The sequence below is a fragment of the Chroicocephalus ridibundus genome, chromosome Z, assembly GCF_963924245.1.
Source record: "Chroicocephalus ridibundus chromosome Z, bChrRid1.1, whole genome shotgun sequence".
NCBI lineage: Eukaryota > Metazoa > Chordata > Aves > Charadriiformes > Laridae > Chroicocephalus > Chroicocephalus ridibundus.
In genome coordinates, this window is record NC_086316.1 from 23,377,976 (window position 1) to 23,402,083 (window position 24,108).

At 40.0% G+C, this 24,108-nt stretch overlaps 1 protein-coding gene across 3 annotated transcripts in view; it reads left to right on the forward strand.

Moving 5' to 3' along the window:
- EPB41L4A (erythrocyte membrane protein band 4.1 like 4A) overlaps positions 1–24,108 on the forward strand; it is a 134,508-nt gene that overhangs the window by 89,605 nt on the left and 20,795 nt on the right. Inside the window, exons 12-17 of one of the 3 annotated variants that reach the window (XM_063319779.1) lie at positions 1,729–1,844; positions 9,811–9,892; positions 14,096–14,179; positions 16,701–16,814; positions 18,750–18,797; positions 22,816–22,893. In XM_063319779.1, coding sequence (XP_063175849.1) covers positions 1,729–1,844; positions 9,811–9,892; positions 14,096–14,179; positions 16,701–16,814; positions 18,750–18,797; positions 22,816–22,893 — 522 coding nt within the window. The remainder of the gene's footprint in view (positions 1–1,728; positions 1,845–9,810; positions 9,893–14,095; positions 14,180–16,700; positions 16,815–18,749; positions 18,798–22,815; positions 22,894–24,108) is intronic. The other 2 variants (XM_063319780.1, XM_063319781.1) reach the window with 2 other exon arrangements.

Here is a 24,108-nt window from a genome sequence, read left to right on the forward strand (position 1 = left end):
TACTGACAGCTATATTTATAATGTTAGTTTTGTCTAGAACTCATTAAAGTATATCTCTTTCACGAGTATGAAGTGTTCCCTTGTTTTGCTGCAGGGATTCCTGAGGACTCCCCCTGACCTGTGTGGGTGTTCTAGTAAACGTGGGTTGTGACGTCTAGTTGCACTATATTGATTATACAGTGCTAATGATAAATAGTGATAGTCAGTTGGTGTTTCACATGTTAACTCTTGTGTTGGAATTCAGAGCAGCATTTTCATGTGCTTAAAGAATCTTCTCTTTGCTTATCTATCAGCTTTGATTGTCTTCCCTCTTTGTCTTTGGATGTAGCACTGAAAGCAGTGACAGTGTTGTGTATCTGTATACATCATTATCAGAAACCATAATCTCACCATTTGACTGTGTGTAAGGGGACCATACTGTTATATTTTTAAGCGTTTTTTGTTTTTTGTTTTTTTTTTTTAAATCTTCTAGGCACTTCTCATTAAGTGGCAAACAGTTTTCAGGAAAGTAATTTCCTTGTCTTAAGATCAGATACTTTGGTTAATACATGGAGGTATTAGTGTGAGTGGAAGGTCTTATCACCAGGTGTTTTGTTAAAACTGCTTCTGGAATTTGCAAGTCTGGCATGGCTGCCAAACTTAAAAGTTGAGTAGAAGTGTTTTCTGGAAAACTTGGGAGCAAAACCACCATTAAACTGAGTATCAAAAACCATCATTACTGTAACGTAATGTGAGAATTTGGGGTATTTTTGTCCTTTGCTTCTTTTACAAATTTTGAGGAGAAGAAAATTCTGCAGTGCTGACTATTGGTGAAAATACAATCATCCTAGTAGAGTCTATTTGCTTAATTTAGATAATCTACATGCGTAATGCCTTTATAGTTGCTTGGCACTTGCTAGTGTGATACAGGTTTACTTAGAAATCATCGAACTGCAGATGTTTGAGCAACTGGGAGTTAACACTAACAATTGCTTCTCTTGTGTAGTAAGTTTCCAGAAGCAAATGGGGGGTTTGGGGGAGGAACATGAGGCCTGTTTTACATTTTTGTTATGAACGTGCTATTCTACTTAGTCACATGGAGAGGAATATTAAAATGAGCATAAAAGAATTTAAATTAAATAGTTTATTTACATTTTGCAGTGAAGAAGAGCCTTATTGTAAACAGGAATCAGGACTTCTACTCAATTTATTATCATTTGGGCCTGTGCTAGTGAGAGTACTTTATTACAGTTTGCTTTGCATGGGGTTTTCCATGCCCTTTAGGTTGTCATTCCACATGGCAGAGAAGTAGTCCCTTACTGACTAGAATTGAACAATGTTAACTATGTGTTTTCCTGAGATAAAAACTTACTGAAATAATTGAGGAACTAATCAAATTATTTAAGAAAGTCTTATGTTAGAATATTCGAGGTTACAAAAGGTCACACTATCTTAGCCTCGTCCTAATAAACCAGCATTTTGTTTTAGTCACTTAGCTCTTCCTGAAAATTCCCGATGCAGAAGAGATTGGCACAATCTGTTAATGATTCTGTGAATATCTGAGTCAAACAAAAAAAGGTCAGGATAGTGCTACTCTTCAGGAAAACCAGAGCTGGGATGAGAAGTGAACAGCTAACAAAATATGCTGCCCAAACACCATGCATTTTTTTTCAATCTAAAGGTCTTCTTTGGATTGTTTCTTTGATCATTTTTCCAAGTGTTTTCCCATGATTTTGTTGCCTTTTCAAGTGGCAGGACATCTTTGCAAATGACCAGAGACCCTTCTGTGCAGCTCCCGCGGCCTGACCAGTGCATTGAAAGAAGTCGCAGCAAGACTTACCCCAAAAGAACACAACAACAGACCGGTAAGTCCTTCTCTGCTGGGCCTGTAGAGAGATGTCTTCTTTGGTCTTTGGTTCATTTTGTTTCCCCGAAGCGACTCTGAACTGCTGGGGTGTTCTCAAGCATCTCCCAGAATTGATTCTCTTTTGCCTTGTCAGTATTTACACCTAACCTTAACTGGATCTAAAAACTCCAGCTTTGTGGTTAAACGTAAAAGAGACGGTGTGGATCCAACATGATAAAACCCCATGTTTTTAGGTCTAATGTGAAGGATGAAAGGAAAGTTTGAAAACAGGCAGTGAGAACATGTTTTTTTTCAGGAGTCCCGTCTCTCGCGAAAGAATTTTATACCCGTGCATCTTGTCGGGTACCTGTCTTGTACATCCTCTTCATGGTTCAAGGGCAGTATCCCTTTATTTGGATATTAAGTGGAACAGAAGTTAGTGCCCTGCTCTCTGCAATTTTAACATGTTTGGATGTGTGAGATGGAAATTTGTTCTGCATGCTGAAGATGTTGGGGAAGCTGGAAGTTTTTACAGGTGTGAAAAGAAATATGTAAGATTAAGCCTGGATCACAGGAGTCATGCCCAGAATAATGGATGTTTCCTGAAATTTAGTAATAGCTTTTCTAATGTCAAGCTCCAGTTCTACACAGGATTATGCATGTGTGCTTAGCTTCATCTATGACAGCAGTCACATAGATTTCGGTTGAACTTGTACATGGAGTTACGTATGTATGTGTGTGTGTGTGTGTGTGTGTTAGCAGTTTGGGAGAAAACTCGTCTGGGCTTTAAAATGTAAGCAGGATTTCTCTTTATCATGGGTTAGAACAGCATTATAGACTTTTGAGAGTCCCTGTTTTTGAAAAGAGAGCAGGTATATACATCTGGAAACCTCACTTGTTTATTCTGGATGCTGTCTTTTCACTTAGAAACAAAGCTGGTGTGTTCTGCCTTTTAGCTGCAGTGGGTCTTGAAGCGTAGTGTAATTAAAAGTGGTGCCCTTGGACAATATAAGCAGTTTACAGCAGTTGTTTTTTTTTTTTTAATTTAATTTTATTTAGTTAAGTGTAAGAAGAGAAGGATTGCTTTGCTTTCTGATTATGATATCGTTTTCTTGTGTCTGCAGCTGTCAGTGGGTGCCTAAGAGGACAAGAAGCTGTTCACTCTTGAACCTAGTGACTTAGGCTTTTGTTCAGCTGGGCTGTCCCATTCTTAGGGTGGTAGTTCAAGATGATCAGTGTTTCCCACCTCATTAGTCCCCAGTTCAGTTGGGCAGAAAATTGTTTGGCTATTCGGAGGTAACTTGTCAGCTGAAACTCAGCCCTGAGTTGAAATTAATGTTTGCCCTAATGCAGGCAGTGAAAGTCAATCTACATTGCTGTAAGGGTGTCTGTGTCGTACTTGTTGATTTTTGTTTTGGTCTTTTTGACTGGAATCGTGAGGAAAACTGAAACCTTCCCGTGGTCTGTTCTGCTAATGTAATGTGATGTGCAATTCTCTGGACAACGCATATTTGCTGTTTGATGGATTTAAATACTTTCATTTTCTTTAAAATAAAAAGGCTGCTTTTTCACCATCTTACTCATATATTATTTGTGTAATCTGTATCATCCATCTGGGTTGTTTTGCTTTTAATTCAGCTTAATTGATTACCCATGTGTTGCAAGCATGTCGTCGTTTTCCACTGATGTAGGGGTATTACCTCAAGTGATTTTTAAATTAAATGAAGTTTTTTTGTTTCCCACTGAAAATATGGGCTAAAGGAAGAGAACTATGTTATTCAAATTCCATCTTTCCCTATAAATGAGCATATTGTTTACTCTTTTATTTTTTCATTTAGGTATTCACCATGATAAGCATCTAGTAGTCGTTCTCCATTTAAATGGACTTTCAGATGCAGAAAGCAGACTGCTTCTCCATGTGTCAGACACCATGTGACAGTCTGTTGCATGTCACCAGGATAAACCCACCCCTTTTCACCTAAACTGGTTCTTGGGTATAGCAAAGTCCACTTCACACAATAAATCAAGTCTGTTTGATAAATTTTAAGCATCATGTGTTTAAAAATACTAACCCAAAGTAGATTTTACTTTTACAGAATACTTTTTATCTCTGAATTGAGCCTGGTGGTGTAACAGTTTTATGAGTTACTTAAAACTTTCCCTGACTGAAATGTTTGACAGAATAATATGACGTTTATTCTTAAAATAAATATTCTTTTTACATAATGAAATTATGCCAATGTTTGTCATTGATGGCTAGTCCTTTGTTCTTGATTTGATGCTTCTAGTATGGTGCTATAAGATTAAATATGCCTTCTTCAACACTTTAAAGTGGGTGATTTTAGTTTGCATGTATTACGTATTTCTTAAGGTGTTTTCTGCCAAATGTCACTTAAATAAGGATCCAGCTGGACATGGCTTATAGTTTAGCTTTTTGGAGTGAAAATCAGAGTTCTGTTTGTTCTCCCAAAACCCAATAACAACTTACAAATAGTTCTTATGCAGTAACTTCCTTCCACCTTCTCCGAGTTCAGCATCTTCAGCGTCTTCCTTAAATTGCAAAGTTAAGTGCATGAAAAGCTTCCCTTCTGCAGCCAGTTCAGTTAGCCATTCTAGTTTTGTGTGTTGTTTGTTTTTTGTTTTTTTTTTTTTTTTAATCTATTGGTGCCAGTAACGGGACCAGCCACAGCAGTGGTTTGGAGGCAATGAGATGAACCAGTAGGTACAAATGCATGGCTGTAGCAAGCGCGGTCTGCATTGCCTCCACTGTAGAGGTGTGTGTGAAGTGCTGAAGCCTCTAACCTCTGGCATCTCATTAAACTGTTTTCCCTTATTTCTCCTTTTTGTATATATGTTCTGATGTTATAAGCAGTTACATAGTATGTGGTTTTTATATGTTTTTTTGTGTCACCTGAAGGTAGAGGTTATCTCTCTTCTGCAGAGCCAAGTGACTAATAATGTTTCTTTGTCTCACTGGTCCATTAAAGTATTCTAAAGTCATTAGGACTACACCTACTTGGTGAACTCTGGGTTAAGAGTTGGAGTAGGTGCCAAGACAACAATAGAAAATATTTACTTTTATGTTTCCAGTAAAAATATTCGTGCTTTAAGAGAAGGATTGGAGGAGGGGGTACTGTGAACAGAGAGAAACTAGCTTTCTTGTATAAAAGCCACTGCCATTGATTCCCGTGATAGACAGTGTGGACAGTTTGGCTTTAGCATGGCAGATTGTTTTCCTAGAATACAGATTACAGTGGTTTAAAATGCAGTAACCTCCCTTTTGTCGCTTGCTTAGTACGTTTCGTATCTCAGTTATTCTAGGGTTAGTGGGAAAATCAGACCAGGAAACTTCAATGGGTATGCAATCAATGTTTTAATATTAGTGCAATATTTTTTTTTGGTGTATGTTTAGGTTGGCATTCAAGTTGTTGTTCAGTTGGAGAAGTGTTTTTTTAATTTTGTTCTGTAAATTCTTATATGTGAGATACGCATAGCTCATTTCATTTGCTTATTCCCCCCCTTTTCATTTCATCAGAGAGAGAGTTGCAGTTGCATTTTGTTCTGGTTGCGAATCACAAACTTAAACATGGAACAGGATCTCTCATTATCCTCTCTTACCCTCTTAGGGCAAGACTGATAATGTTCAGCTTTCACAACAGTGCATAGTGTGAAAGCCTTCATTATTCTTTTGGCTGAATGCTGCACGCGTAAAGGTCCTTGGGAGTGTCCTCTCTGGACAAACATTGATGTGACCAGACCTGTTGCTGAGTGTCTGAATTTACTCAGTGGTGGGAAACGCATCGCTTAGGGTTTGTTGTTGTTTGGTGGCTGAGGGCTTGATTTGTCCTTGCCTTGCACACTGGGTGGTTCTATCAACCAGTGTAAAGTGCTGCCATTCTGATTTAAAGGCCAGGTGGAGAGTTGGGAGTGGCTATTAAAATTACAGTACTGTCTGTTTTATAATAGTTGCTAAGCAATCACAGGCAGTCACAGTCCTTGCCCTGACAAACTTAGGTATTAGCACAGACGCCTGTCATTTCCCTGCTTCTTCAGCCTCCATCATGGCAGCTAGTTCAAAGTCATGAATCTTTTCCCAGAAAGTTGTGAGATTGGGTTTGAAAGTTAAATTTTAGAAAATGAATCTTGCGGTAATTTTATCTGTTTACTTATTTATTTGCTTTTAGATTTACACTTTAAAGTTTATTTTAAATTCCAGTTTTTGTAAAAGGATGGATGTGACTGCTTCTGCATTTCATGAATGTGGTGTGAGATGCGCAAACCCTTAAGGCTACAGGTTTGAAAACTAGTTCGGAAAATAAACATTATCACAGAGTAGGCTATGCTATTCATTTTTGTAGACTCTTAGTAACACACAGTGCAAAGCATGGGCTCTTACTGCATGTTTTCCTTTTGATCACACTATCTTCTGCTCTCATTAATAGATTTAAATACAAACACTACTTCCAGATAATGTCAGTGACATGGCTTTAGTTGATAAGAAACAGGCCTAACAAGCTAATTAGCTTGCGAGGCTGCTGAGGTTTTGGACGTTTGAATTTTTAAAAATGTAATCATCTATTTAAATTGAATGCACGAATCAGCATCAAGATGGCTGTAAAAGGGAATCGAAGTGTGCGCATTCAACATATTAGAAAAGTTCAGTGCAGTGAATGATGACTAACTTATCTGACAAAAGGTAAACAACCAGCAAAACCTGTTAGAAGTGATATGTTCAAGATTTCTGGCTATCTAAGGTATTTTTGAGAGGCCATTTACCTTGGCATGCAATAATCAGTGGTATAGACAAGTTATTGCAATGAGCTTAGTGTTTGGCCACATTTTCTGGAGTCTATTCTTTTATATTAGGGGTACTGTAGCATACTGAGGTGTATGTTGGTAGAACTTACTGTACTGTAGTTAGTGAAAGATACACAAGGTGGAACACACTTAAAGACAATTAATATAGTTTCTGTAAGCGTGGACAGAAAGCTCCTAATTAAGGTAGCTATTTGTACACAAGAATTACGCTGCAAGGGATATTTTTTTAAAAAAAAAACCAAAGCAAAGGTCCCTGTGGGCAGCAGTGGAGTCAAATGTAGTTAATAAGAGGTCTTGTCTCAGTTGAAACCTATTTTGTATTTCTGGGTGGATTCTGCATCTGTGTGATAGTCACTGCTATGTTGTCTTTTCTTTCGTTTTCCCTCAACTAAGTACTTGTTAAAATAGTAGAGTGGTAACCAGGGAACTCAATAGGATGAAGGAGCTGTGTCTTTTTTAAGGATTTACTAGTACTGGCTGATGCAGAAGCTGAGGTGTCCCATGGAGGGTCTGCACGACCAGCCTTTGTGCAGGGTGCTGGAGGAGTTGCAAAGGCATCGTAGACTTTCTGCACTCAGGTGGGCTGACTCTGCATCGCACAACCCCCAATCTCCTGACACCCAGAGACGATGGGGTGTCAGCAGAATTCTAAGGCAGGCTATTGCCAAACATAGCAAAGGATCAGTTCTGGCTATTACTTTTGTAGCACTTACCCCTGTACTGAAAGTGCTTCCTTTGAAAAAGTTGTATCTTTGCTTATTTCAATACCTCTGTGAGCCACATTATTATAGTGGGTTGTTTTATCTTGTGTATTTGATGGCCTAGGAAAGGCAAACTAAATGTTTCTGCATGCAAAAAAATATGGTCAGAAACCCTGAGATGTCCTTGACCTGCTCCATTTTCATTTCATTACCAGTACCTTTTCTAAAGGTGGGAAATTTCTGCTTCCTGTTTCTATGTGACGCCATCTTTATTTATGTGATATTTTTGACTGCAGACATCCGTCTCTTTTTAGAGGTTAGAGGAAGAATTTTTGTAGTATTTCTTTATGGCATTAATGAAGATCAGTGATTCTTTTTCTGATCATTTCCTCATTCACATTAATTCAAGAAAGTTTTTCATTGAGTAATTCTGTCTTCTTGCCAAACAGTTCATAGTGGCAGTGTAGCTATTGCTTCATTCTTGAAAACAGAAAATAACTGTATGGGCAGACATGCAGTGCTTCAGAGAGTCTGGAGAGTTGTTTGTCTCTTACTGTATAAAATAGAGGATTTGTTCAGAATTCTGAAACTTTGTTTTCCTTTCTGTCTGTGAATCTGTGCCCATTCTGGATTTCCTTCTTCAGAATATTCTAAATTCCTCCTACTGCTTATGTTTGCATAAACAACAAAAAGGGTCTTGAAGGAGCAGATTCTGACAAGACGGGACCCAGGCTGCTCCCCTTCCCTGCCAGGCATTAGTCTGAAAAACTGAGCAGGGAAAGGAGTAAATTACATCATTAGAAGTGGTGAGGTCAAACATGGAAAGGGCTTGGCTGAGTTGCTAAAGGAAAGGTGACTATTTCCACTGGAGACCCTCTGTGCAGCGTATGAGGCACCTGCAGAAGAGTAGCAGTTATAACCTGTAGGAGAGGCAACTGGTGGCTGGACAGGATTTGGATACCTCAAGTGTTTGTGTTGAAGTAGAGGATGGTCCAGAGACTTTGTATGTAAAAGGGGTGGTATGGAAAGTTGATGGAGATTATGGAGAGGTTCTTTCTCTGAGATTATGAAGAAGCCTATAATGCAAAATCACGCCACAGATTAATTTAAAATATTACATTTTAGTTTTAGCCAAACAAAAAGGCTTTGATTTTGTACCAGTATATTAACAACACTCTGATGCTGTTGCTTGCATCCAGAAGACATAGTGTTTCCTTGTTAGCAGTCTTACAGGCTTCAGTCAATCTGTTTCATCACCTTCAATGAACATGCTCAGAATCCCGTCCAGAGCTGATGTAGATCATCAGTGGTGTTGCTTTGTTGTTCTATTTAACATCTGTTTCTGGAGGTGGTAAAAGTTTTGTAAGAAATGACTGAAACCGCCAGTTAGATGGAAAGAGAGTGTGTGAACTGGAGAAAAATTACAGATTAATATTAATAGCACAGCATGGAAACTAAAACTACAGCACTGGTAGGAACAAACCTGTCTTGATGATTAATATATTTAAATACCAAACTGAACAGAACAGTTCTTTCTTTTGTTCATGATACTGAGCTGTATACATCTGTAGAGCACAATCTTATCACACTACTTTGACGTTAACCCAGTGTGAAATATCCAGACTCCTGTGGCCTTCAGTGCTCCTAAATCATGAATACACAAATCTTTCTTTGAAGCATGTTTGTTATATGGGTGTCTCAAAAAGAGGGGAAACTGCATGTTCCTCCTGCTTCTTCAGGTTCCCTTCCATGGCTCAGCTGGGGACTTAATTGCCAACAGTGCAAAAAGTGCAGGATGAAAATGGAAAGAGTATTGGGGACAAAATTGGAAACTAGGCAGATAACTTTCAAATATTGGCCAAAAGTTTATGACTCATTGAAAGTGATCTTTAGTTGTCTCTGTCAGAGTATTACCCTTTATTGTCTCTCTCTGTTTACATTATTAGTTTTCTGATCCATTGATTTAGAGTTATTATTTTCCTGGTCATAACTTGGGATATATTCGTGTTGTGTTGCACTATGTTGCTACATCAATTTTAAATGGTTTCTTAGTGCAAACATATTCATCTTGCTTTACCATCTAATCTAATAGTCTTTTAGAAGTCATAGTTACTACATTGGGGATTTCCAAGCTTTTTCACAGCCTGTATTCTCGTCACACCTTTCTTCTTGCTGGTGACTGAGCGGGGAATTCCCTTCTGGTGGCAATGGTGTAGTATCCCTTTGAGAACAACAGCTTCAAACTCCTCTGTTTCATGTGGTAGAGTAATGAATGCCCCCACGTTGAACTTTATTGTGATGTGGTATAACTAGAAATAAGGATGGGACACAGCGACACAGCAGTGTGATGTCTTGTGTATCATTTTATCTCTCATGCTGCACTGTGTTCAGTAGGTGATTATGCTGAATAGGTGTGGAAGCATATATGCTACAGGACTATTTTGTTTGTGGTTTCATTTTTTGTAGGATCTAAGAACATGAGCCAGATTACAACAAATGGGGAAAAGGAAGGAACTACCAAAATTATTGCACCTTCCCCTGTGAAAAGGTAAGTAGACCAGCAGTTCCTTCCCAGTTTTTAAGAGATTGTGCATTTTTTTGGATAGAGGAACACATTAAGTAATCACTAGCAACAGTTTATCCTGCCCTTAAGTGTAGGACCATCTGATCTTCTGCTGGCAAAGGTCAGAGTGTGTTGCTCAGTAATTCATTTTAACAAACCCTGATCTTCTGATGAACCTGGAACAGGGGCTCCACGTGACACAGAGCTTGGAAACCCATGAACTGGGGCAAATTACTGGGAAGACAAACATTCTCAGTTTTAAATAGGAAAAAAACAGGTAATGACTCAAGGGGCAGTGATCAGGGTAGTCCTGTGGAGTCCTGTGTGTCTCTCCTGGGAGCTGTGGGCTGGCCGGCAGGGCCTCAGGCCATGGCTTTTCTGCCTCTGCACAGGGCAAGCTCTGGTTGGGATGTGTGGACAGGGAAGAGCTGGGCATGGCCTCTCTTCCCGCAGTGCTGTTAATCCTACAGTCCACTACCCATTACACCGGTAAATCCAGAACAAAGCTCATGAGTATTTCTGCCTGATCCTTAGGAGCAGTGAATTGCCAGGACTTCTCTGGACTTACGTGATCTGCTGCTTTTAATTATCAGTGCTGAAGTGCACATCTCTTGTTATTAGATGTATTTGAGAGAAAGAGGTGAGGCTCAGTTTCAGAAAGGGATTTATATCCCCACCCTTAATTATAAATGGAATTTTGGGTACCTGAATCAAAAAAGAGTGGTCTGACAAAACAATGAGTCAAAAACTCAGCACCTAACTTTTTTTCTTAGTTGCCTGAATGTCTGTCTTGGCATGCCCAGTAACCTTGACAGGTTTTTTTTGAACTGAGCAACTCTGGTTTTGTCTCTCTGTTGAAGCTGTGGGCTTCACGTACTAGGTATCTGAACTGACCTCTGAAGAAGGGTCTAAAATATTTACTGCAAATACTTGGTGGATAGTGTTTCCTGTTGCCTAATAGTTGTACCAAAAACCAAGCGCTGAATTTAATTCCTTCCTCAGTTTGAGGGAAATTGAATCCCATATTCTAACCCTTAGAAAATAATACCGATCATGGATATCTCTATTTGAAAGAAAGTTTATGATTTTGCCACTTGGTCATGCTGAAGCTAGGCCATTGAGTAGAAAACAATACAAAGTTATATAAATACCTGCAGGGAGAGTGCAAAGAGGATGGAGCCAGGCTCTTTACAGCGGTGCCCAGTGACAGGACCAGATGCAGGCTGAAACACAGGACATTCCCTCTGAACATCCAGAAACACTTTTTCCCTGCGAAGGTGACCAAGCACTGGCACAGGTTGACCAGGGAGGTGGTGGAGTCTCCATCCTTGGAGATAACTCAACAGCTGTCTGGCAATGGTCCTGGGCAACTGGCTGTAGGTGGCCCTGCTTGAGCAGGGGGCTTGGACCAGATGACCTCCACTGGTCCCTTCCAGCCCCAACCATTCGTCGTTCTGTGATTTGTTAGGAGAGCGAAAGGTAAAAAGCAAAGGTGTACCCTTGTTCTGTAGTGCAGAGATGATCGTATTGGGAAGAGTTAGGAGCCCTTCACTATAGGTTGTGCTCCTCATGCTGTGTATAAATTTTTAGCAGTGAACTGTTAAAAAGAAATGGATAGGCAGGTTGTAGAGCAAGAGCCAAAATAGAGGGCTCTCAACATGGCAACTTCCAGGTTTCTGAGTTTAGTTTCTTACCTTGACAGTTTAAAAGCAATTCAGAGTCAGATTCTCACTGAGTCACAGTTTTAAACAGCGTTAGTCACTTTCAGCAAAAAAGTGATGGAAGTTGTTTGTGTTGCATGCTTTCTATTTAGAAATTGATTTGTTTTTCTCTGTGTCTCTCTCTGCACATGTAAAACACCTTTCAGGTCTGTTAGTCTCAGTATGCACGTCAGGCGGCACACATACTTTGTGAAGTGTTTATAGTTTGGTAGTTTACTCCATCCTATGTAATTTTCACATTAATTGTCAATCATGCTTGCGAAGCATCTTTAAGCAGCTCTTACAAGCTGAGTTTTCGTAGTTTAACATCTCATTCACTGTGAGATACCTAGTTGGTGACTTCTGCGTAAGTGGTATAAATTCAAGGTAAACCATAAAACCCCCAACAACAGTAATCTCACGTGGAATTCAGATCCTAACCTTTTCAAATACTTTGAATGAACTCAGTCCCTTTTGCAACTGCATTCCTGGAGATAGTGCTAATACCTGAAGAGCTGACATGCTCTAGCTCTCTAGCTGTAAACTGTCTGCTCAGAATGAATAACGACTTAGGAATCTAATGCAGTGGATTCCCCTCCCAGGATCATTTCTCTGCCTGCTTCTATTTTTTTTTTTTTTTTTAAGATTTGAGAACTCTATTCAAATTTCTTTAAGTCCAACTTGAACGTAAGTATTGTTCAGTAGTTTATACTGTGCAAAACTGGTTGCTTTTAGCAATACAGAACTGAAACATATATTTACCGGAGTTACTTGCGTAGTCTCTACTAAGTACACGTTTTTAAGCCTGGGAATAGATTGTATGCACATATGAGTCAATAGTTAATGGGTGCAGTATTAAGAAAATGATTTACCTGATAAAGTGTAATTTAATTTCTTTTCCTGCTGACCTACTGTAGCTTTGCATTTTGTGCGCTATGCGAGAATTAAATGATTAACTCAGTGACCTGTAGTACCCAAAGGCTGAGGTTAAAAGTGGATTAGTGAGTTAAGTAGCCACAATTCCTTCATAAAGCCGAGTCTGTCACCTCCTACTCTGGGCAAAGAACTCTGGCTTAGGTCCTCCTCTGAAAGCATCTGTAAAGCTTTTTTTTTCTTTTTGTTTTTTTCCTGCTTAAGTTGCACTTTGAGAAGATACGTTGTATTAATGCTTGTAGTGGGTTTCCGTCAGTAACACTTCCTCAAGAGCTTAGTGGAAATCGATACGACTATCTAGTTCTGTATCAGGTGAACTGCTTGTTCATGTAGAGAGCGAGCTCTGGAGATGGTGATGCAGGAGAAGCATGACTAACCTTTGCCAAGAAGATGGGTGCAAAGAATCGTGCTTCAGCTGGAAGCCACCATCCAGCACTTGGAGTGGCAGTGAGCAGGCTATCCAGGAGCATTAATGGGTTGGAGGTTATAAAACTTGACACTGTGAGAATGGAACTAACAAAGGAAGAATTGGAGCATCCTGTTTTTCTCCCCATCTCCCATAGGTACGATGGGAGACTGGTTAGAAGCACTAATATATCTCTTGAGCCAGGTGACTATCTTGACTGTGCTGGTACTTTACCTTGCAGCAGTCAGGGAAGACAGCTCTGTCATGTTGTCAGATCTACGCTCAGTGTGTAGCAAAAGGAAAACATTAGGAGTTACTGAGGAAGGAATAGAAGAATATGCTACTCTGTGAAGTATGTGAAGATCAGAAGTATGTGGTGACTCCTGTATTGGGAGAGATTAAATAGTCTGTGATTCTTTCACTTGGAGAAGAGATGAGACAGTTGTTAAAAATGTATTAAAAAAATAATTACGGGGTGGAGTTTGTGATTAGGGAATCATTCACAGGGCTTTTTTTCTTTCTATAAGCACAGAACTAGTGAGGAACACAGGATGGAAGTTTTGAACTGGATGGAAGTTTTGAAGCAAAATGAAATAATTGTTTGTGCCGTAGTTAAATACAGGAGCTTATGCTACCAAGCACTATTTTTGCCAAAAATTAAAAAATATTCAAGAGGTAAATCCATGTAAGCAAATCCATGGAAGAAAGTTCCATCAGCAGCTATGTAAAATAAAAAGCAGATAAAGCCTCTAGTTCAATAATCTGTTAACTGCATATTGTGGAAGACTGTGACCATATTGTGTATTTGCCCTGTTGTTAGACATTTTGCCTAAGCATCTGTTCCTGTTTATTGTAAGACAAGATTGACCTTTTTTCTGACTCAGTGCAGCCATAACTATGAACTTGTGGAGCTGATTTTTCAGGTTGTTTTTTTTTTCTTTTTCCCCTTCCAGTCTCTCTTTCTAGGAGAGATTCTTCAACATAGCAACTGTTGCCCTCTTTCATACAGCAGGCAAATAGCTATATGCCAGGATAGGTCTCTGTAATGACTGTATGCCTTTAAGATTATTTTTTAAGAGATCAGGGCGAGAGAATACGTGATCTGTACACTATGGGTTTAAAAAAAAATATATCTGTACTTTTATTTAGCTTTAAAAAGATGAAAAATGAAAACAGTCCAGAAACCCAAAGAAGTAAAACAAGCGCACCGTGGGAGGAAAATGGCCCACCGAGGTAAGGCAAGGCATGATGTCTTAGGTATTGTGCAATGGTAAATATCATGCCATGGCAGCAGATTGAAGGATATTGGTATAATATATTAATGCATTAACAGGGTCACAAAAAATCTGTGTTGCATATAAAAAGACAGGTCCTGTTATGGATAAATAATCAGTCAAAATTTAGGAAGGCAGGTGTAGGAGGAGGTGGTCAGTGGATGAGAGTCACCAGTGGCTTTCCACAGAGATCTGTTCACAGAACTCTGCTTTTGAGTATATTTGTCAAAGGCCTGGAAAAGGTGTGATATAAGGTTTGGTGGTGGCACAGAATTGTTCAGGATAGTGAGAGTGAAAATTGTCTGTGCAGAGTGGCAAAGACCCCTAAAGTACGAATGATGAGTCACTCGACAGTGGATGATGTTGAGTCAGTAAGTGTACAGAGAGGCACATGGGGGCAAAAAAATAACCCTAGATCTCTGAGTAAAATGAGGTACTGTGGAATTATGATGGATAACTACAGTAAAACATCAGCAATGTGGCATTCAGAAAAACAATTAGCATTTATTAGGAAAGCGAGAGAACAGCATTATGCCATTACATAAATTTGTGGATCGCATATTTGCTCCATGAATTGTGAGTGCTGTTCTGATGTCCTTATCTCAGGAAAAGGAAAAGGCTTTGAGAGGGGCAGCAAGGGTAATCAAAGGTGTGAATGGCTGTACAGGAAATCTGTACAAGGAGCAACGGAATAGGCCAGGCAGGACACTTTCTTCAGTCTGGGAAAGAGATCATTTCAGGCTATGCGGTCTAGAAAATCATGAGTAGCACAGAGAAAGAAGAAAGAGATCAGTATTGTATTTTTCCAGCGTAAGGACTTGGGATCTTCAGAGGACGCTATTGCAGGTGGTTTAAAAGCATTGAGAAAGACAGTGAGTAGTGACTTGACATGAGTAGGGGAGCTGTGGTCCTTTACAAGGGGTGCTGGAAATTAGTGGATTCCTGGGAGAAGCTGGATGAGTTATGGAAGAGAAATCCCCAAGGGCATCTGAAGACAGAGGTACAGCAGCTGGCTCAGTAAGCTACCTGGAAAATAGTGGCGGACTGAGAGAGCACTGGGAGGCTGTCATACGTATTCAACTTCTTGCTTCCTGGAGGTGGTTGCTTATGGCCGCTGTTGGAAACAGGCCTCTGAACCAGACGGCACACTAAGTGTAATCCAGAATCATCTCCAGTTATGAGATGATTCAGATCTATACATGGTGTGTCTTTTGGGGCACCATGTTGTTTTACCCTGTGTGCTCCTTCTGTAAACATCAAGAGTTTTCAGAGTAAGGACATGGCAGTGTGCAAATATTCTCTTGCTAGGATAGATCTTTATTTGTGATTTTTAAAAAAGAAGTGGTGTCAGCTTGTCACATTATGCCTCCGGTGTTAAAATAGCTCTCAGGGTAACAGGAAGTCTGATCCCCCAGGAGCCAAAGAATGGTAGGATTGAGTTTTTGCAAGTCCGTCTATTCTAAAGGACTATGCAATTTTAGACAGAGAAGCAGACTGTATGCTGCACAGAGGCTTTTTCACAGCTTCTAATAATGATTCTCATTGAGGTGAACCGTGGCAATTTTTCAGCTATGCCAACCAGTGCTGTAATCAGCAATCTGCAGAAGCACGTGAAGAAGAATGTATTCAATTTGAAGGCCAGAGGGTTTTAGGAAAGCAGAAAGAAATATCTTAACTGGAATTTGTTGAGAATATCATATTTACCACATAGTTGTCGTGAAAAGGGCTAAGTAATGTTAGATAAAGGTGTGTGGTTGAGTTTAGCATCCTTCCTCCAGAAAGTTTCGGAACATCAGTAGACCACCTTGGAGTGGTAGGTACTCCATCGCAGGCTCTGTTGGAAGAGGTCCTTACACTGTAGGAAGGTATCACAGGATAATCCATCCTAGCATTTGATAGTCTACGTCTAATTTGGTAACAATGCAACCCAGTGGGTCCCACCCAGGCTTAAGAACATAACCTAACGCTTGAAACACCTCCACACCATTGGCAGAGGTTTGTGTGGGTGAACAGTAGAGAGCTGGAGCTAAAATTGTTTCACGGTCTTGAGTGTTAGCTCTGTGATGAAGACATATGTTGTGACAGGAGCACTGTTTCCATACTTATATCCATGGAAAACATAAAAAATAGATGTGCATTTGAATGTCTGGCTCTAGGTTGGATAACTCATACTAAAGCACAGAAAATGTGTAATGCTAAAAGAATATGTATATACTTGGTTCTACATTTTGTAAGCTTAGAGCTGTTGGCTTGGCAATGAACAGGTCTCTCTCCTACATTTTCAAGGTTCAGTGTAAACTATTTGTTGCTGCAAAGCAGTACCATCTGTATTTACACAGCCCACACACACATACGTGTATAGTTGAATATGTGTATACGTGTGTGAGCCTTCTCGTTTTTGTAGGCTGGATCTCAGTTTTCTGGCCTAACTCTCCTGGAAGTTTTAAAGCCAACTGTTTGCTCTTCCTTTTTAACCCTAGCGGGCTGTATAATTCTCCCAGTGACCGCAATAAATCACCAAAGTTTCCTTACTCTCGGCGACGGAACCCATCAGGTGGCAGTGAGAATGAGTCTGGACAGCCAGTCCGGAGGAGGTAAGAGCCCTGGGGTTAATTACTGTTAGCTTCTCACAGTAAAAAGCTTGAGGTCCTGCATGTTCTGTGTTCAGTAAAGGCTCTTGGAGGTACAGCTGGGTCCTGGGAAAAGGGCTACTCTAGGGGCCAGTTGTTAGTCCAAAGGAAAACACCTGAGCAAGAATACCAGATCTGCTTTTGGAAAGGAACCTTCGGTCAGGCTTTTTGCTTGTTCCGAGTACTAGGAAAACAATGTTAAAAATATGAGAAAATGTTAAATATATCAGAAATTGCATTAGTGGCATGTACAAGATCCTTTCAATTGCTGCAACTGTTTTTCCCTTGTGAAGGAAAAGACTGATGGATGTTGTTTGCTTGACAATGAGCTTCTAATACAGAGCAGTGTTTTGTTTTAAGGACATTGCTTTGCTTTAAGTGCAACAAAGATTAAACAAATGAGCCATAAAGCTGTCTTCAACAGTCCCATGTGTGAGTTACTTTACATTAGAGAGGATGCCAGCAAAAATACAATGATGAGATAATGTGTTTCTAAGGGGTACGTGTTGAATTGAGTGACTTAGAGAAGTAAAATTAAATGGATGGAGATTCTGTGCTGAGTGTCCTCGAGTATGTCTAAAATGCGAATTACAGGACAGTTGTGAAGTGATACAGTTTTGAGAGACTACATGTTACCTGGGATGATTTGTCCTGCTGAGAAGCTGCTTTCATCGCTGACGTACCCCGGTGCTGTGATCTACTGCGAAGCATAGACAAGCATAGCTACCATGCCATATTCATCACAGTCTTCTAGGACTACCTTACAAGCCAGCACTTGGAGTTACTTCTCTTTCTGACACCTCTGAAGTGATTACCTGTTTGGCTTTCAAAGCTAGGGTTTGCAAAAGAATCTCTGAAGAGGCAGCTGTATCTCTGAGGAAATGTGGTTAGGTGCAGAGCTTTTATGTCTGTCAGGTTTCTGAGCTGCTCCAGACCTTTTTATCTGCTGTTAGCTGTCTGGAACAGGAATGAAGAAACTCACCCATGGTGTATGCTTAGTGACCTCATGCCTGAGTTAAAGTAAATGAGTGTAGCTCTCTCTAAGTCAATACATTTATCTTGATTTACTTTGTTGGATAGAGCCCTTGTAAGTGTTAATAGCAATGTGTTTCCTGAACGGGTTTTCTGATTCATTGCTAGCTTAGTTGTCAGAAGGACTTGTTGGGCTCTGTAAAAACAAAGGATTAGAGATGTGCAATGCAAAGTTGTCTTGTACCAAGAAAAGAACCATGTTTGCACACTATGTGGTAAGAAATTTTCTGAGATGCGAAGTGTTTGTCATCTGGGATTTGCATTTGGCTGATCTACTCGGTGGACAGGTGGTCATACCAATAGCAAGTTTTCTCTTGGGCCACCACACCAACAAAATGTTTTTAAAAGTCTTATCTCATATGTGAGAATGTCAAGACTGACAATAGTAGGTAGATTCTAACCTAATTATGTCTTCCTGAATCTTGGTTTTGTTCATGCACCTTCCTTTTTCAACTGTTTAATAACAATAGCAGTATTGTTTATGTACTCTTTACTGGAATTAAGAGGAAAACATCAGGCTTTGCTGTGCTGGAAACAGTAGGAAACTCTAAAAGCCTGCATACCATGCCTAACCTTGCAAGTCAGGGGTTTGCAATGACAACTTGAATGGGCTCGTGCCTTCGCAACTTATTGTAGAGGTGTCCTGAAAAGTTTAAAACAAGCACGTGCCCTTTTTTCTCTGCCTTAAATCATACCGAAAAAAAATATCTTTGTAAATTTTTTTGGGGTTGGGTTTTTTTTAATGTTTTTTTGGTTGGTTGGTTGGTTGGTTGTTTTTTTTTGTTTTGTTTTTTTAATATGGGAGTTTTTGTGTATTTGTGTTAAGTGACCCCATGGTATTTCATTAAAACTTCCTTAATGTCACAGGAAAAATCAAAACAGTGGAGAAGATTCAGATTTAAAGCAAAGGAGAAGGTAAATATATAATTACAGCAGCCATGAAATTATCGCGAAGGTACTAATCGTATTTTAGTTTCATGCATCCTCTCCCTTCCTTCCTTCTCCCCCATGTTCCTAAACGTTTAAAAGGCTTGTTGCGTTTCTTTTCCTTTCTTATTTTTGCTAAAACCCTCTGTAGCATAACCTCGTCACAGCACAGGTTCCTACAAGCTGCCTTGCACATTGTCACTACACCGTGCTAGAAGCAGTTTGTGGAAGCTGACTAAAGGCTTGTCTGCAACTTGAAAGTCAATTCCAGAAGTTTTAGCTTTTGGATTTTGCATCTGCAGATTTTGGTTTGAGTTCTCCAGCCTTCCAGTCCACTTTTAGTTAATCTGTTTTGAAACCAAGTGTATAATCATTTGAGATAAGTTGTCCTGCAAAAGGTAAGTGCAGAGACATATGCAGCTTCTTAAGGTCTTCTCACCGTCTTGCACTTTCTTGCTGAAATTTTTCTTAAGCTTATTTTTTTTTTTTTTTTTCCCCTGGGCAGTCTTGACTAGTTGCCACATTTCCAAATAAAATGCTGGTGTGAATTTGGGTGTGCCCTTCAACAACTTCAGCTTTCGGCAGATTTTTGCATCTGGAATTCTCTAGTGCCACATCTGCCTGCCCCGACTCTGTGCTGTGCTTCTCCTCGCTCCTGTCCTCCTGCCCTGGCTGCTGGAAAAAGGAGACAGTGCAGCACATTTCGATGTCAGAGTCTCCTGAAGCTCGTGAAGGAGAGGAGGCACTCCCAGGATCTGATTCACTGCTGCAGCACAGGAAAGGAGCTCTGGCAGAGATACAAACATCTCGGGGACAATTGCAGGAAGTCAGGGAAAGTGCTCATGTACTTTGCACCTATTACAAAAGAACAGATTATTTTTTTGAAGGATGTTACCATTACAAGCTGCCAGTGATAGTCCTACGGTAGATTTGCAGCGCATAAAACTCAGAGGATTTAGTTAGGCATCTCAGTGCTCAGGAGGGACTTCTTCCTGAAGGTTGTGCCTGCTGTATTACATTACAAATGTACAGGTTTCTTATTGTATATTGGAACAGACCTTCTCCACTGGAGAAGAGTTGGCTCCTTTCCTCTCCTTTTAATCAGTAAAGGACTGCACCAAAATATGAGCCTTTTCTGTCAACTGTTTCTCTGAAATACCAAGTCCTGCAACCCATGCCCCCCCAGACCCCCTCCTGGACTGTATTTGTTCTGTGTCTCCTGCCAAACTGACTATGCCTTCTTTCTTGCTCCTTATGTCAGACCATATAGATATGCAAAATATCAAATATATTGCATGACAAGAAAACATGAGCAGAAAGGATGAAAGGTGCTTTGCAATTGTCAGACATCAGGATGATCCCACGTGTTCTTGCACCTGACTTAGGAAACCAGCTTTTTTTTCCATTTTTTGGTATTTTATTCAGTTCAGTAAAAGCTGATGTTTAATATTCAGTGAAAGATAATATTCTGACAGCCAGCATGAGCAGCTGCCACTCAGCTGACAGCTCAGCAGCCCTTCTGTCCCCCCGCAAATGCCTTCCTGACAGGGAACACAAGGTAATTTGATGTACAGTATCCAAAAGGTGGATCAGATTTCCATTCCTGAAAAGCTAGAGAAAGGCTTATCTTAAATTTGAGCAAATAGGATGTTTTATCTTGCACTTCCCCTGCCACGGTGTGATTTTTTTGCTGCCTTGTTAACTTATGGGATAAATTGCTTAGGTCAGAATGATGAGAAATGCAAAAGAACAGAATTGCTCCATGACCTGTAAGTCTGAGTGTTCTTTGGATGACCTAGTAATGTTTAGATTCAAGATTAGTGGAATATTTATTAAACATCTGATAAGATTTGAGGGGGGGGCGGGGTGGAGGGGGGAGAAGTATGCTTTTGGTAAGGCTGCTACAGTTCTAGGGCATTTATTGCTCTGAACGTGCATGAGCCACACATGCTTGGACACCATCCTTGAGTCTCTCTTCTTCCTTTGGGGTTACTTTTTTCTGTAGTAATATGCATCTTTCTTATCCCCACTTTCAGCTTCACACAGAAATGTGTATTTTTACCTGGCAAGTTGGCTATCCTGAGCCTCTCAATGGCTTTAAATTGCGAGCCTTGAAATTTGGGGATGGGGAGAGGTTTCAGCTTCTCTTCTGGGGGAATTTCACTTTTCCAAGTCTGTTCCCTGCAGAAGTGATTTTCCCAGGCTTTGGCTGACTTGTTATTTTGAAACATTTCTGTTTGAATGGGAGTTATTTGAGTTATTGATTTCCTAGTTGGGTAGAGGGGGGAGACCAGACTCTGAGGCATTTAATGACGCAGCAATTTGACAAAACCAGATGTAATTCACTGGGATTAGGGAGACATTCATCAGACCATCAGCTATGTCAGAAGGACATCTGCATCTGTTAACAGTGTTGTGCTTTCTGAGCCGGAGAGCAGTATGGTGTGTCCCTGGCCAGATATGACACACAGGGGAGGTCCATGCTGCAGCTATTCTGTTCCCTAGGAAGTCTCTTTTCTTCTCTCATCCTGTTTGGGCCCTTCTCCCTAAACTGTTAAAACGTGCTGTGAGCAGGTGCTTGTCAGTAGCCTCCAACCTTGTCATGAAATGCTTCCCCTTACCTGTTGCTTATGCCTAATAAACTACCTTCAGTCCTCAACTTGTTTGAGGTATAGTGTAACAAATCTGTTCTCTGAGGAAAGTGGCTTGTTGAAGAGCAAATGAAAAGCCAGGAGGCACAGGAAAGGGTGTATGTCTGCCAGCAGCATCAGGAGTATCTCCTGTTTCATGCCCAGAGACCTCAGAAGAAAATTTCTGTTTTCCATTGCAGGAAAACCATTCTAACTCTGGATATCCTAAGTCCTTCTAGGCGAGATCATGTTAATACTGGTAAACTTTCCCCATTAATCAGTTGGGCTGTCAAAGCCACAGAGAAACATGTCTTTCCTTTCAGGCATTCAGAGACCATCATTACACTAAAGAATGGTCCAAACCAAGTTTTGATGAGAGTGCTGTTTTTTAGGACCTAGCCCAGCTATATATACAGTAAGTGAGCCCTGGTTTCTTGGACAGGAACAGAGCCCTGAAAGCTGGTCTGTCTGCTCCAAGATGTTCGTCCGTGGCAATCAAGGATTTAAGTGTCTCAGGTAGTAGTGGTCAAGCACTTCTCTGTACTGGGTGGTTGCTGTATGGCCATCTTCTTCTTGAAGTTCAGCATCAGCATGTTCCACCAGTCTTTTTCAGAGCCCTAAATGTCACTTTACCACTTGAAGCTTTGCAATCAGAGGACATACTAAAGTAATAGCTTTATTATTTCCCCCCACCCCCACATGATGTACCATTTTTGTAGCTGTGCATCAGATCATCCCAAAACTGTGTTGATACATACACCTGCCAGTCTGTGCCCTTCAGCCTTTCTGTATTTATAAACATCAGCAGAATCACAGTGTTAGTGGTGTTTATTCCTTACTGCCTGACACCTGAAAAATGGTATGAACTTTAGAAACCATACGGAAGTTGGGGCGAATAGAAAAAGACAGATCCAGTGAGCATTTTGTTTTGCCAGCAAAACCAGAATTACTTTGATGTTTCTGGTGGGTGTTCCACAATATGCAGTGAGAAAAGCGCCAGAATGCGTACGGTTCAAAGACAAAACATTTCACACCTCAAAGAAACACTTCATGGTTGCAGATACACGAAGAATGCTGAGAGATAAAATAAAACAAACAAACAAACAAAAATGCAATGCAATGATTCAGAAGGAAAATAGCACTCACCTGACACGGCACTTTGGGTGCACTGCCTTCGAAGCCGTTATTCCCAATCAGTTAATGAGAAACAGATAATACGACTTTCAGGTGTAGACAAGCCCTCTAGGAGTCTTTTAATTCTCATTTTCCTAGTAATGTCTTTGCAGTGTTTTTCATGGCTTGTTTGGAACTCCAGTACTACTTAGAAGATGTTAGTAGATAAATTCGTCTTAAGATGTTGTTTTTCTCGTCTCCAGATCACGGTCTCGCTGTAACACCAGCAGTGGCAGTGAATCAGAAAATTCCAACAGAGAGCATCGGAAGAAGAGAAACAGGTGAACATTATATATTTCGGATGTAGAGACATGAAACACAAACAAGTGGAGAATGGACTTTTCTGAGGTAGACCTAATAAGAAGGAATCTAACATGTTTTATGTGTATACAGTCCTCCTGAGCCAGCTTAAGGTCCTTTTTTCCGTAAGAAGAGAGGTAGCTGCCAAAATAAATGTACATTATAGGTGGATGCTACGAATGCGTACCCTCCTGCTGCTTGGGAAGAGCTCATTAGTGAGCTACAAAATCAGCTATAGGGCACATTTACAAAAGACTTGCAATATTAATGCTAATAAAGTGGATAATGGTGATGACAAGATATTCGCATCATATACTTCAATACCTCAAAAATTTCAAGTGAGGAATTTTATGAGATAATAAGCTTTTGAGGAGAATACTCAAAAGATATTTTAACGGATCTGAACCTCAGTGTTGTTTTTACATGCATGCATTTAATTGTATAAATATTTTTATTTTCTAAATTGTGAAGTGTGGGCCTAAACCCAAAATGTGTACAGTGTCAGCTTTTAATAGGACAACAGCAGTTTATATTGCATGATGCTAGCAAGTTTTGGTTTTTTACATTCTATTTTTCTTGTTGCTGATAAGAAAAAGTGAGCATAACAACTGATTTGTTGTAGCAGAAAATTCCATTAAAACCGCGACTTTTATGTTGCATTTGAGATAACAGCATTTGAGAGTTATTTATGAAAATATATTTTTAAGAAGTACATAGAATTTCTTCATATTCATAAACAGAGCATAAGAGTACTGTCACTGGACAAAAGAGTTGTTTGAGGTGAATTTTCTAAGAAGCTGTATGCACAAGCTGCCAGTGATAAATGATTTTCAGATATTTTGAATCTATTAGAAATTATTATTTGTTGGATAATGCTGCAGAGGTATGCTGTGTAACAGTATTTTAAGCACAATTTGCAACAGTTAGAGAGATGCTAAAAAATCATTGTGACATTCAAGTGGGCTAGTATAAAGCATAATTGAGCCATGAGATTTCCTTGGAGTTTGCTTGAACCAGAGCACAGTCTTGTGAGATCCTCGGCTAACAATAACCTAGTGTGCATGGAAGATTTGTTTTCCAGGTGAGCTCTGAAGTTTGAATGAAATGCTGAGTATAGTTTCAGTGATCAGTAGGTAAATGGTATTTGGTGTCCCTTTTCCTTAGAGCACTCTTGCCAGGCTTTTTCTCCTGTGAAA